This window comes from Pygocentrus nattereri, chromosome 16 (genome assembly GCF_015220715.1).
Source record: "Pygocentrus nattereri isolate fPygNat1 chromosome 16, fPygNat1.pri, whole genome shotgun sequence".
NCBI classification, from domain to species: Eukaryota; Metazoa; Chordata; class Actinopteri; order Characiformes; family Serrasalmidae; genus Pygocentrus; species Pygocentrus nattereri.
In genome coordinates this window covers 41,180,969-41,194,920 of record NC_051226.1, presented here as the reverse complement: position 1 = coordinate 41,194,920, position 13,952 = coordinate 41,180,969, and the positions used below count along the sequence as shown (strand labels likewise).

General features: G+C 45.5%; 1 protein-coding gene across 1 annotated transcript in view; it reads left to right on the top strand.

The window, feature by feature from the left end:
• The first annotated feature begins 1,433 nt into the window (after positions 1-1,433).
• LOC108414586 (olfactomedin-like protein 2A) overlaps positions 1,434-13,952 on the top strand; it is a 26,938-nt gene continuing 14,419 nt past the window's right edge. Inside the window, exon 1 of the mRNA XM_037545729.1 lies at positions 1,434-1,689. Coding sequence (XP_037401626.1) covers positions 1,603-1,689 — 87 coding nt within the window. The 5' untranslated portion in view covers positions 1,434-1,602. The remainder of the gene's footprint in view (positions 1,690-13,952) is intronic.

Genomic DNA, 13,952 nt, shown 5'->3' with positions numbered 1-13,952 from the left:
CCATCAATCTGAAGAACCATTTCACCATGCAGAGAACCATTTACTCTTGGTCCTAAATAGGGACCAAGAGGGACCTCTGGGACTTTGGGGGGGGGGGGTTTATAGTTACACCTCATTGACTCTGCCATGAAAAAATACCTCATATCTCCAGATCATGTTCTTAGAGATAACACGTAAAGTAAGAAAAATCAGCGGCCCTCGGACGGAACCTTGTGGAACTCCATAGAAAACAATACATTTTTACACCAATGATATCCTGAATGCAGTAAAGTACAGAGCCCTATGTGGTAAATAATTATTGGCTAACCCTTGAATGAGATCCTGATGCAATGCCATAATTTAGTAATGTGTGCGAACGAGACAAATACTCAGTATTCCCTAATTCTTTATTCTAATTTAATTAACATCACGCATCTGTGCACCCAAGACAAATTCCTCGTATGTGTAACACACACTGCGGTTTGTGTGATATTGAGTGTCTGGCAGAGATAAACACAACAGAGTCAGTGTACATGTTTATTAATATTTCTGAATATGTAATAATACGCTCTTATCAACTGGGCTGCTTTAGAGATTTCTAAAAAATAATAAATCTCACAGTCGGACACTGACTACTGATCCTCCATTACACCTTAAAGAGCTCCATAGTTGCTGATGGAAAATAGTGGAAAATCTGGAATAATGAGGCAATCAGGCAGTGAATTCAGAACCAGTTCATGTAGGAACTTTCTGTAGGAGCTTTTAGAGGGACGTCTGGTTCCCATCACCACCACTGTGAACAGCTCTGACTCGGTGAGGAGCTTTTAGAGGGACGTCTGGTTCCCATCACCACCACTGTGAACAGCTCTGACTCGGTGAGGAGCTTTTAGAGGGGGCGTGGAAGTTTTTTCTTTAGATCTCAACCATTTAATCATGTAGGAATTGTATTGAAGATAATCAGTGAAATGAAAACTCAGCATCGCTCATTCAGCTTTAAAGCAGTTTCTACAGCTCACTGCTGCCCTCCTGTGGTGGTTCTGACCATTACAGGTTAAAATAAGAGGATGAAACGCTTTTCCTCACTGTGGAGTGATAAGAGGACGGAGAAGAGATCAGAACCCTCTCAGAACCCTCTCTCAGGAGAGAGAGAGAGAGAGAGAGAGAGAGAGAGAGAGACAGACAGACAGAGAGAGAGCGAGAGAGAGAGAGATGAGAGAGAGAAGATAGAGAGAGAGAGAGAGAGAGAGAGAGAGAGAGAGAGAGAGACAGACAGACAGAGAGAGAGCGAGAGAGAGAGAGATGAGAGAGAGAAGATAGAGAGAGAGAGAGAGAGAGAGAGAGAGAGACAGACAGAGAGAGAGCGAGAGAGAGAGAGAGGAAGATAGATAGATAAAGAGAGAGAGACAGACAGACAGAGAGAGAGGAAGATAGATAGACACAGAGAGAGAGAGAGAGAGAGAGAGAGAGAGAGAGAGAGAGCTAACGACAAAGACATCGAGAGCGCGCGCTGTGAGGTGTGTACCCCGTATGTTGCGCTGAACCGATGCCTCCGCAGAATCTCTGAAGTCACCGGACTGTTTACTGGACCGTTTACCGGGAGTGACCACGAGGACCACGCGGACCATGAGCAAATTGAGGAGCCTGAGCAGCCTGGCCAGTGTCCTGCTGTGGTCAGTCACGCTGTGCACTCAGGCGGCTTCTGAAAGCAAGGTACTAAACTGCTTATCTGACCTTTGATGTGTGTGTGTGGGTCAGGATCTGCGGGTCAGTGAGGGTCAGCGTTTATGGTCAGTTTAGTGGATCAGTCAGTTTAGTGGTTCAGTGAGTTTAGTGGTTCAGTCACTTTAGTGGTTCAGTGAGTTTAGTGGATCAATCAGTTTAGTGGATCAGTCAGTTTAGTGGTTCAGTCAGTTTAGTGGATCAGTGAGTTTAGTGGATCAATCAGTTTAGTGGATCAGTCAGTTTAGTGGTTCAGTCAGTTTAGTGGATCAGTCAGTTTAGTGGTTCAGTGAGTTTAGTGGTTCAGTCAATTTAGTGGATCAGTCAGTTTAGTGGTTCAGTCAGTTTAGTGGTTCAGTCAGTTTAGTGGATCAGTCAGTTTAGTGGTTCAGTCAGTTTAGTGGTTCAGTCAATTTAGTGGATCAGTCAGTTTAGTGGATCAGTCAGTTTAGTGGATCAGTGAGTTTAGTGGTTCAGTGAGTTTAGTGGTTCAGTGAGTTTAGTGGATCAATCAGTTTAGTGGATCAGTCAGTTTAGTGGATCAGTCAGTTTAGTGGTTCAGTCAGTTTAGTGGTTCAGTCAATTTAGTGGATCAGTCAGTTTAGTGGATCAGTCACTTTAGTGGATCAGTCAGTTTAGTGGTTCAGTGAGTTTAGTGGTTCAGTGAGTTTAGTGGATCAATCAGTTTAGTGGTTCAGTCAGTTTAGTGGATCAGTCCATTTAGTGGTCCAGTCAGTTTAGTGGTTCAGTCAGTTTAGTGGATCAATCAGTTTAGTGGATCAGTCCGTTTAGTGGTTCAGTGAGTTTAGTGGATCAGTCAGTTTAGTGGATCAGTCAGTTTAGTGGTTCAGTGAGTTTAGTGGATCAATCAGTTTAGTGGATCAATCAGTTTAGTGGTTCAGTCAGTTTAGTGGATCAATCAGTTGAGTGGATCAATCAGTTTAGTGGATCAGTCAGTTTAGTGGTTCAGTCAGTTTAGTGGATCAGTCAGTTTAGTGGATCAGTCAGTTTAGTGGTTCAGTGAGTTTAGTGGATCAGTCAGTTTAGTGGTTCAGTCAGTTTAGTGGATCAGTCAGTTTAGTGGTTCAGTCAATTTAGTGGATCAGTCAGTTTAGTGGATCAGTGAGTTTAGTGGTTCAGTCAGTTTAGTGGTTCAGTCAGTTTAGTGGATCAGTCAGTTTACTGGATCAGTGAGTTTAGTGGATCAGTCAGTTTAGTGGATCAGTCAGTTTAGTGGTTCAGTCAATTTAGTGGATCAGTCAGTTTAGTGGATCAGTGAGTTTAGTGGATCAGTGAGTTTAGTGGATCAGTCAGTTTAGTGGTTCAGTCAATTTAGTGGATCAGTCAGTTTAGTGGATCAGTCAGTTTAGTGGTTCAGTGGGTTTAGTGGATCAATCAGTTTAGTGGATCAATCAGTTTAGTGGTTCAGTCAGTTTAGTGGATCAATCAGTTTAGTGGATCAATCAGTTTAGTGGTTCAGTGAGTTTAGTTGTTCAGTCAGTTTAGTGGATCAGTCAGTTTAGTGGTTCAGTCAATTTAGTGGATCAGTCAGTTTAGTGGATCAGTGAGTTTAGTGGATCAGTGAGTTTAGTGGATCAGTCAGTTTAGTGGATCAGTCAGTTTAGTGGTTCAGTCAGTTTAGTGGATCAATCAGTTTAGTGGATCAATCAGTTTAGTGGTTCAGTGAGTTTAGTGGATCAATCAGTTTAGTGGTTCAGTCAGTTTAGTGGTTCAGTCAGTTTAGTGGATCAATCAGTTTAGTGGATCAATCAGTTTAGTGGTTCAATCAGTTTAGTGGATCAATCAGTTTAGTGGTTCAGTCAGTTTAGTGGATCAGTCAGTTTAATGGATCAGTCAGTTTAGTGGTTGTCAGTTTAGTGGATCAGTCCGTTTAGTGGTTCAGTCAGTTTAGTGGTTGTCAGTTTAGTGGATCAGTCCGTTTAGTGGTTCAGTCCGTTTAGTGGATCAGTCAGTTTAGTGGTTCAGTCAGTTTAGTGGATCAGTGAGTTTAGTGGATCAGTGAGTTTAGTGGTTCAGTCCGTTTAGTGGATCAGTCAGTTTAGTGGTTCAGTCAGTTTAGTGGATCAGTCCGTTTAGTGGTTCAGTCCGTTTAGTGGATCAGTCAGTTTAGTGGTTCAGTGAGTTTAGTGGATCAGTGAGTTTAGTGGATCAGTCCGTTTAGTGGTTCAGTGAGTTTAGTGGATCAGTGAGTTTAGTGGATCAGTGAGTTTAGTGGTTCAGTCCGTTTAGTGGATCAGTCAGTTTAGTGGTTCAGTCAGTTTAGTGGATCAGTGAGTTTAGTGGATCAGTGAGTTTAGTGGATCAGTCCGTTTAGTGGTTCAGTCCGTTTAGTGGATCAGTCAGTTTAGTGGTTCAGTCAGTTTAGTGGATCAGTCCGTTTAGTGGTTCAGTCCGTTTAGTGGATCAGTCAGTTTAGTGGTTCAGTGAGTTTAGTGGATCAGTGAGTTTAGTGGATCAGTGAGTTTAGTGGATCAGTCCGTTTAGTGGTTCAGTGAGTTTAGTGGATCAGTGAGTTTAGTGGATCAGTCAGTTTAGTGGATCAGTCAGTTTAGTGGTTCAGTGAGTTTAGTGGATCAGTGAGTTTAGTGGATCAGTGAGTTTAGTGGTTCAGTCAGTTTAGTGGATCAGTCAGTTTAGTGGTTCAGTCAGTTTAGTGGATCAGTGAGTTTAGTGGATCAGTGAGTTTAGTGGATCAGTCAGTTTAGTGGTTCAGTGAGTTTAGTGGATCAGTGAGTTTAGTGGATCAGTGAGTTTAGTGGTTCAGTCAGTTTAGTGGATCAGTCAGTTTAGTGGTTCAGTCAGTTTAGTGGATCAGTGAGTTTAGTGGTTCAGTCAGTTTAGTGGATCAGTGAGTTTAGTGGATCAGTCAGTTTAGGAATCCTGGCTGTTTTCACTTCGTTGTTTAGGGAAGTTGTGGTCAGTGGCTTCTGGTCCAGTTAGACTGATGTGATAACTTTGGCTGCCAGTCACTCTCAGCGGTGAACTGACCCCTGATGGATTGGGCTCCTAATGTCAACTGACCAGTTCATGCTGTGTTAGGCTGACCGTTGCGTTTCCAGTGATAAAGTCGGACAATAATGTAACTGTATCTTGATAAATAATCAGGGGTTTAGATGATAAAGCTCCGCACGTGAGGTCACAGAGCACGTCACGGATAGAGCAGTGTGCAGAAGTCTGGACACCCCATCGTGCTTTGTTATTGTTCTCAGTAAATCAGATTTGCTGTGGAGTAGAACTTCTCTGAGCTTGCTGAGTTTCAGACGTGGATCAGTGTAGCTGCAGGTTTTCACTCCAGACAAGAGGAGCTCACTGGGTTAATCAGTGCGCTGGACTGAGAACCTGCGGCCACCCCTGCTGGACACCCTGCTGTAGAGGAGGCGTTCACTTATTTACACTTAGGAAATCAGCCCATGCGGCTCAAGAGAGAGACTGGGAGAATTATCACTTCCAAAATATCAGCGCTGATTTTAATTATCACTCTATTCAATAATATCAGTTATTCACCCACGGAGGCGAATTAATGAAATGAGTTTGTTGATATATGAAAAAATGTGTGAATATTTTCCAGAAGAAAGAAACAAACTACTATACTATTCAGCTGTAGGCTGAGTGGGTGGGGCTAAACTGCTGTAGGCTGAGTGGGTGGGGCTAAACTGCTGTAGGCTGAATGGGTGGGGCTAAACTGCTGTAGGCTGAATGGGTGGAGCTAAACTGCTATAGGCTGAATGGGTGGGGCTAAACTGCTGTAGGCTGAATGGGTGGAGCAAAACTGCAATAGGCTGAATGGATGGAGCTAAACTGCTGTAGGCTGAATGGATGGAGCTAAACTGCTGTAGGCTGAATGGGTGGGACTATATTGCTGTAGGCTGAATGGGTGGAGCTAAACTGCAATAGGCTGAATGGGTTGAGCTAAACTGCTATAGGCTGAATGGGTGGGGCTAAACTGCTGTAGCTGAATGGGTGGAGCTAAACTGCAATAGGCTGAATGGATGGAGCTAAACTGCTGTAGGCTGAATGGGTGGAGTTAAACTGCTGTAGGCTGAATGGATGGAGCTAAACTGCTCTAGGCTGAATGGGTGGGGCTAAATTGCTGTAGGCTGAATGGTTAAAGCTAAACTGCTATAGGCAGAATGGGTGGGGCTAAACTGCTGTAACTGAATGGGTGGAGCTAAACTGCTATAGGCTGAATGGGTGGGGCTAAACTGCTGTAACTGAATGGGTGGAGTTAAACTGCTATAGGCTGAATGGGTGGGGCTAAACTGCTGTAGCTGAATGGGTGGAGTTAAACTGCTATAGGCTGAATGGGTGGGGCTAAACTGCTGTAGCTGAATGGGTGGAGCTAAACTGCAGTAGGCTGAATGGGTGGGGCTAAATTGCTGTAGGCTGAATGGGTGGGGCTAAACTGCAGTAGGCTGAATGGGTGGGGCTAAATTGCTGTAGGCTGAATGGGTGGGGCTAAACTGCTGTAGGCTGAATGGGTGGAGCTAAACTGCTGTAGCTGAATGGGTGGAGCTAAACTGCTGTAGGCTGAATGGATGGAGCTAAACTGCTGTAGGCTGAATGGGTGGAGTTAAACTGCTGTAGGCTGAATGGATGGAGCTAAACTGCTCTAGGCTGAATGGGTGGGGCTAAATTGCTGTAGGCTGAATGGTTAAAGCTAAACTGCTCTAGGCTGAATGGGTGGGGCTAAACTGCTGTAGCTGAATGGGTGGAGCTAAACTGCTGTAGCTGAATGTGTGGAGCTAAACTGCTGTAGGCTGAATGGGTGGAGCTAAACTGCAATAGGCTGAATGGGTGGAGCTAAACTGCTGTAGCTGAATGGGTGGAGCTAAACTGCTGTAGCTGAATGGGTGGAGCTAAACTGCTCTTTTATTACACATAGCAGCAGGGGAGACCCACCATTCAGCCTGGAGAATCATGTATACATATATATACACACACATATACGTGTGTGTGTGTGTGTGTGTGTGTGTGTGTGTGTGTGTGTGTGTGTGTGAAATATCTTTTTCAACATTCATTTAAATGAATTAATTTATTTCATTGCGTTTGTTTTATGAAAAGGGATTGATTGTACATCAGTTGATTGTGATTTGTACAGTTTTTGTATAAATAGGGGTCAAAGTGGATTTATAAATAGAGGAGGACGATTTGAGAAGAATATAATATTGCAGTTCTTCAAGAAATGTGATGTGTTACGATTCTTTTCAGACACCTGATCTGTCGGAACTGAGATAAAAGAACGTAGATTTTTAAAAATACGATCAAAACATGATTTATGCAATATTTGGCATCCTGAGTTGCTCTAAATCCAGATGTTACTGTCTTCATAGTGAAATGTGCAGGTGATCAGTGTCTACAGGTGTGGATAATATACACGATATGTTCAGTAAAGCATAATGTACTGTAGTTTACATGATCACAGTATATATAGCCACAGTGCTCAGCCCCGTTTACAGACCATCACGTGCCCTTTTTCAGGACTGAGGCTGGAGCTTTGTGACTGTGTGCTGGTTTCACCTGAAATACATTATCGTTGCTTTAGTCATTGATACGTATGAGGTGAGTGGTCAGCGGTCAGCGGGTGGTCAAACATGCGCGACAAATGATGGCCAAAAAAATGCAAAGAGACAGCATAGCACTGCAATTAGTCTGAGTCCAGCCTTATGGACTCTTTACACTGCTGAGGCTGCCTCCCTGACTCAGGAGGGACTTCACATGACCACACATTAATTAACTCATTCATTAGTCCTAACGGTCACTGACCGCTAGTTCCTCTGGCAGGGGTCACCGTGCTGGAGTCCAGCAGCAGCGGTTTGATCAGGTGGATTAAATTAATTCCATTTGGGTGTGCAGTGACCTCTGCTCAAAGGACAGTTTAATGAAATCTTTCTGAATTTCAGCTGCTGCTGCTGCAGTTTTCCTCAGAGGGGTGAAGCTCTTCCCCGGCCGCCGTGTTTACTGCAGCCCTCCAGAGCTTTTTTCTGACCTCCAAGCTGGTCACGTGATGGATGAAAAGCCCAGAGAGCCGATCGTGTTCACGGCCAAAGTCACTTCGGCTAAAACGGTCGGTTTGCCATGAATGAGACGACACAAAAAAGCCGTCAGGACGCATCAGGGCTTAACGTCCCTCTGAGTGGACGCAGAGGCCTCAGCTTTCTTGGGGAAAGACAGGGTGGTCCAGTTGGGTCATTAGTAAGAGGTGCCTACTGTGGGATGCAACGTCCAGGGGTGAAGCTGTGGTGATTGTGGCCTTACATCTGCTCAATTAACGAAATATTCTAGAAGTTTTTGTTTTAACATAATAAATTTGGTGTTTGGGCTGATTTAAACATTTGAGTAGTAAGTTAATGGAACACATATCTGTTGTGTGTCATATCTTTTTTATTATATGAAGTTAAAATAGCTCGTTATATGAGGCAGAATGGACAGTAACTTGGATTAAAACGCATGTTGTACAGGGCACATTGGTCACGCTGCTCTTTCAACATGTTTTATCTATTAATGTTTCTATTTGAGGACTATCAAATAATTCCAGTAATTAATAGTGACTGATTTCACTGTTTCTTTTCCAAAGGGCGCAAACTCAGGAATCTTATGGGCTGCGGGAATGTTGCAGTAATCTGTAATCACATTAGTTAAGCTTTAAAACCAGATTGTGGTCAGCTGGTGAGAGAGGTCACATCTCCAAAAAAAGTTTGTCTTCTACTGATACCGACATCGAAACCTTGAGTATCAGCTGATATTGATCTGATACACTATATTGCCAAAAATATTCGGTCGTCTGGCTTCACACGCATATGAACTTCAGTAACATCCTGATCTTAATCCACAGGGTTTAATATGATGTTGGCCCACCCTTTGCAGCTATACCAGCTTTTTGACCGTTCTTCCAGAAGCGCATTTGTGAGGTCAGACGCTGATGTTGGACGAGAAGGCCTGGCTCGCAGTCTCCACCCTAATTCATCCCAAAGGTGTTCTATGGGGTTGAGGTCAGGACTCTGTGCAGGCCAGTCAAGTTCTTCCACACCAAACTGGCTCATCCACGTCTTTATGGACCTGCTTTGTGCACTGGTGTGCAGTCATGTTGGAACAGGAAGGGGCCGTCCCCAAACTGTTCCCACAAAGTTGGGAGCATGAAATTGTCCAAAATCTCTTGGTGCTGAAGCTTTAAGAGTTCCTTTCACTGGAACTAAGGGGCCGAGCCCAACTCCTGAAAAACACCCCCCCACCATGATCCCCCCTCCACCAAACTTTACACTCGGCACAATGCAGACAGACAAGTACCGTCTCCTGGCAACCGCCAAACCCAGACTCGCCCATCGGATTTCCAGACGGAGAAGCGTGATTGGTCACTCCAGAGAACTCGTCTCCACTGCTCTAGAGTCCAGTGGCGGCGCTTTACTCCACTGCATTCCACGCTTTGCATTGCGCTTGGTGATGTAAGGCTTGGATGCAGCTGCTCGGCCATGGAAACCCATTCCATGAAGCTCTCTACGCTGTTCTTGAGCTGATCTGAAGGCCACATGAAGTTTGGAGGTCTGTAGTGATTGTCTCTGCAGAAAGTCGGTGACCTCTGCGCACTATGCCCCTCAGCATCCGCTGACCGCTCTGTCATTTTACGTGGCCGACCACTTCGTGGCTGAGCTGCTGTCGTTCCCAATCACTTCCACTTTGTTATAATCCCACTGACGGTTGACTGTGGAATATTTAGTATTGATATTTTTATTACAATTTTGATTATAATGATTATAAAAACAAGATGATTGAGATAAAGCATTTACTGTGCCTTCAGTTCTTCAGTGATGCTCTCGTTTTGTCTTGTGTAACAATTCCAGCGCAAACCTGCCCTTTATTTTTTATCTGTTTTTCAGCTGAACTATATTTAAAGTTAAATAACTACAAGTCAATGAATAATCATGTTAAATAATTGTGATCTCAGTACTGACCATCATAATCATGGTTTTTGAATGATTTTACTTTCCTCCAAGAATTCCTTTTATTATTCACTCAAACATCCCATCCAGCCTTTTCTGCTGATTTCATCATCAGTGCTGAGGTCGTTACTAGTTTTACATTTTCTGGAGGAACAGATAAACATGCTGCACAGATATGAAGAGTAATGTTTAATAAATGTGGGGATATCAGGATGACAGTTTGGGCAGTGATGAATCGTGGTTACAGTAGTGCGTCTGGCTGGATGGAGTGCAGATGGAGTTTTGGGGGGACTTTAATTAGTGCTAACCTGCAGTACATCCATGTGCTAATGACAGGCTTTTTGTCAATTGGACAGTACTGACGAGGGCACCGGCGCCCCCTACTGTGAGCTCCGCCTACATGAGGTGTTTGAATGGTTTGGAAACATCACTCCCGTTTTGCTGTTATGTTAATCATGCTGCTCCCACATTTAGCACAAGATCTCTCTCAGTTCTCATTACTAGATCACATCTGGTCCAGACTGGGTTCAAGCCTAGAGCAGGAAAGGACTTAAACTAAGTTCCTGTCCGTCTAATTACATTGTGTGTACGGTAATTGGATCCATTATTGCAGCCCTGAACAATCTATCACAGAAACCCAAAGCACAAAAACAGTATTGTAGTGTTCAATAAATAAATGGAGATAAACATGAAAGTCAGCGTTGTTTACCTTCAGGTGGGGCTTTAGGACCGTTGAGAAGGACAGAGAGAGAACTGACCAATTAAAAGGTCTCAAGAACACAAGAATGTGTGTAGATCCTCAAGGTCCGGGAATGTAATCCATTCCGGGCAGCAGTTCTGATCCGCAGACTGATATGAGGCTGATTGCTAATTAATCCCTAATCATTTGAGTTTAAGGAGGGAGTGAAACCTTCCCAGAGTTTCCCAGAGACATTTCCTCTTAGTGTCTGTTGACCGTAAGCCGTGTTTAGCGTTTTGTTCATTCTCCACAAGGGGGCTCTAGGAGCACTCACTGAAAAAGAGGAAACCAACACCAGCAGGATCTCGGTAATGTGAATGGCATGTATTTGATTTCTTAACCAATCCTTAAACTAATATCCAGCTACTTGATTAGTTATGTAATTGAATATGATGGCCCGAGTCTAAATTAGCCAGAGATCTTTTAATCAGACTTAAGCAGAGCTAAATTAATGTTAATCCAGATTATTCCACTGGTCCGCAGTGCTGCACTCTTATTCTGGAGAAAGACTCCAGTGTCTTCGTTGGTAAAGTTTTCTTCCACTGATCAGTTTTTCTTTACAATTAATGAAAAATACCTGATTGCGTTAATCCAGCCTTCAGCGGCTTCTGAATGGGAAAATCAGGAAAATCTGATTTGATCAGGGATACATCAGCAGGACCTCAACACATCAACAGAAATGTCATGATAGCACGTTTTCTCTCCCAATAACAAGATTCAAACGCTAAGAATCGGCCGATACTGACGCCCATTCAGTATTTATTCTTTAAAAAGATCTGATTTAATCCAGTCCCTTGGCTTAAGATAATGAAGAGCCAAGTCGAAGAGGAGCGAAGAGCCAAGTCGAAGAGGAGTGAAGAGCCAAGTCGAAGAGGAGCGAAGAGGAGCGAACAGCCAAGGCGAAGAGGAGCAAAGAGCCAAGGCGAAGAGGAGCGAAGAGCCAAGTCGAAGAGGAGCAAAGAGCCAAGTCGAAGAGGAGCGAAGAGCCAAGTCGAAGAGGAGCGAAGAGCCAAGTCGAAGAGGAGCGAAGAGGAGCGAAGAGCCAAGGCGAAGAGGAGCGAAGAGCCAAGGCGAAGAGGAGCGAAGAGCCAAGGCGAAGAGGAGCGAAGAGCCAAGTCGAAGAGGAGCAAAGAGCCAAGGCGAAGAGAAGCGAAGAGCCAAGGCGAAGAGAAGCGAAGAGCCAAGGCGAAGAGGAGCGAAGAGCCAAGTCGAAGAGGAGCAAAGAGCCAAGTCGAAGAGGAGCGAAGAGCCAAGTCGAAAAGGAGCGAAGAGCCAAGTCGAAGAGGAGCGAAGAGCCAAGTCGAAGAGGAGCGAAGAGCCAAGTCGAAAAAGACCGAAGAGCCAAGTAAAAAAAGAGCGAAGAGCCAAGTCAAAAAAGAGCGAAGAGGAGCGAAGAGCCAAGTCGAAGAGGAGTGAAGAGCCAAGTCGAGGAGAAGCGAAGAGGAGCGAAGAGCCAAGTTGAAGAGGAGCGAAGAGCCAAGTCGAAGAGGGGCGAAGAGGAGCGAAGAGTCAAGTTGAAGAGGAGCGAAGAGCCAAGTTGAAAAAGAGCGAAGAGCTAAGTCGAAGAGGAGTGAAGAGCCAAGGCGAGGAGGAGCGAAGAGGAGCGAAGAGCCAAGTCGAAGAGGAGCGAAGAGCCAAGTTGAAGAGGGGCGAAGAGGAGCGAAGCGCCAAGTTGAAGAGGAGCGAAGAGCCAAGTCGAAAAAGAGCGAAGAGCCAAGTCGAAGAGGAGCGAAGAGCCAAGTCGAAAATGAGCGAAGAGCCAAGTCAAAAAAGAGCGAAGAGCCAAGTTGAAAAAAAGAGCGAAGAGGAGCGAAAAGCCAAGTCGAAGAGGAGCGAAGAGCCAAGTCGAGGAGGAGCGAAGAGGAGCGAAGAGCCAAGTCGAAGAGGAGCGAAGAGCCAAGTCGATAAAAAGAGCGAAGAGCCAAGGCGAAAAAGAGCGAAGAGCCAATTCAAAAAAGAGCGAAGAGCCAAGTCGAGGAGGAGCGAAGAGGAGCGAAGAGCCAAGTCGAAGAGGAGCAAAGAGCTAAGTCGAGGAGGAGCGAAGAGGAGCAAAGAGCCAAGTCGAAGAGGAGCGAAGAGCCAAGTCGAAAATGAGCGAAGAGCCAAGTCAAAAAAGAGCGAAGAGCCAAGTTGAAAAAAAGAGCGAAGAGGAGCGAAAAGCCAAGTCGAAGAGGAGCGAAGAGCCAAGTCGAGGAGGAGCGAAGAGGAGCGAAGAGCCAAGTCGAAGAGGAGCGAAGAGCCAAGTCGATAAAAAGAGCGAAGAGCCAAGGCGAAAAAGAGCGAAGAGCCAATTAAAAAAAGAGCGAAGAGCCAAGTCGAGGAGGAGCGAAGAGGAGCGAAGAGCCAAGTCGAAGAGGAGCAAAGAGCTAAGTCGAGGAGGAGCGAAGAGGAGCAAAGAGCCAAGTCGAAGAGGGGCGAAGAGGAGCGAAGAGGAGCGAAGAGCCAAGTCGAAGAGGAGCGAAGAGCCAAGTCGATAAAAAGAGCGAAGAGCCAAGGCGAAAAAGAGCGAAGAGCCAATTCAAAAAAGAGCGAAGAGCCAAGTCGAGGAGGAGCGAAGAGGAGCGAAGAGCCAAGTCGAAGAGGAGCAAAGAGCCAAGTCGAGGAGGAGCGAAGAGGAGCAAAGAGCCAAGTCGAAGAGGAGCGAAGAGGAGCGAAGAGCCAAGTCGAAGAGGAGCGAAGAGCCAAGTCAAAAAAGAGCGAAGAGCCAAGTCGAGGAGGAGCGAAGAGGAGCGAAGAGCCAAGTCGAAGAGGAGCGAAGAGCCAAGTCGAAAAAGAGCGAAGAGCCAAGTCAAAAAAGAGCGAAGAGCCAAGTTGAAAAAAAGAGTGAAGAGGAGCGAAAAGCCAAGTCGAAGAGGAGCGAAGAGCCAAGTCGAGGAGGAGCGAAGAGGAGCGAAGAGCCAAGTCGAAGAGGAGCGAAGAGCCAAGTCGATAAAAAGAGCGAAGAGCCAAGGCGAAAAAGAGCGAAGAGCCAATTCAAAAAAGAGCGAAGAGCCAAGTCGAGGAGGAGCGAAGAGGAGCGAAGAGCCAAGTCGAAGAGGAGCAAAGAGCTAAGTCGAGGAGGAGCGAAGAGGAGCAAAGAGCCAAGTCGAAGAGGGGCGAAGAGGAGCGAAGAGCCAAGTCGAAGAGGAGCGAAGAGCCAAGTCGAAGAGGAGCGAAGAGCCAAGTCAAAAAAGAGCGAAGAGCCAAGTCGAGGAGGAGCGAAGAGGAGCGAAGAGCCAAGTCGAAGAGGAGCGAAGAGCCAAGTCGAAAAAGAGCGATGAGGAGCGAAGAGCCAAGTAAAAAAAAAAGCGAAGAGGAGCGAAGAGCCAAGACGAAGAGGGGCGAAGAGGAGCGAAGAGCCAAGTCGAAGAGGAGCGAAGAGCCAAGTCAAAAAAGAGCGATGAGGAGCGAAGAGCCAAGTCGAAGAGGAGCGAAGAGGAGCAAAGAGCCAAGTCGAAGAGGAGCGAAGAGGAGCAAAGAGCCAAGTCAAAGAGGAGCGAAGAGGAGCAAAGAGCCAAGTCGAAGAGGAGCGAAGAGCCAAGTCGAAGAGAAGCAAAGAGTCAAGTCGAAGAGGAGCGAAG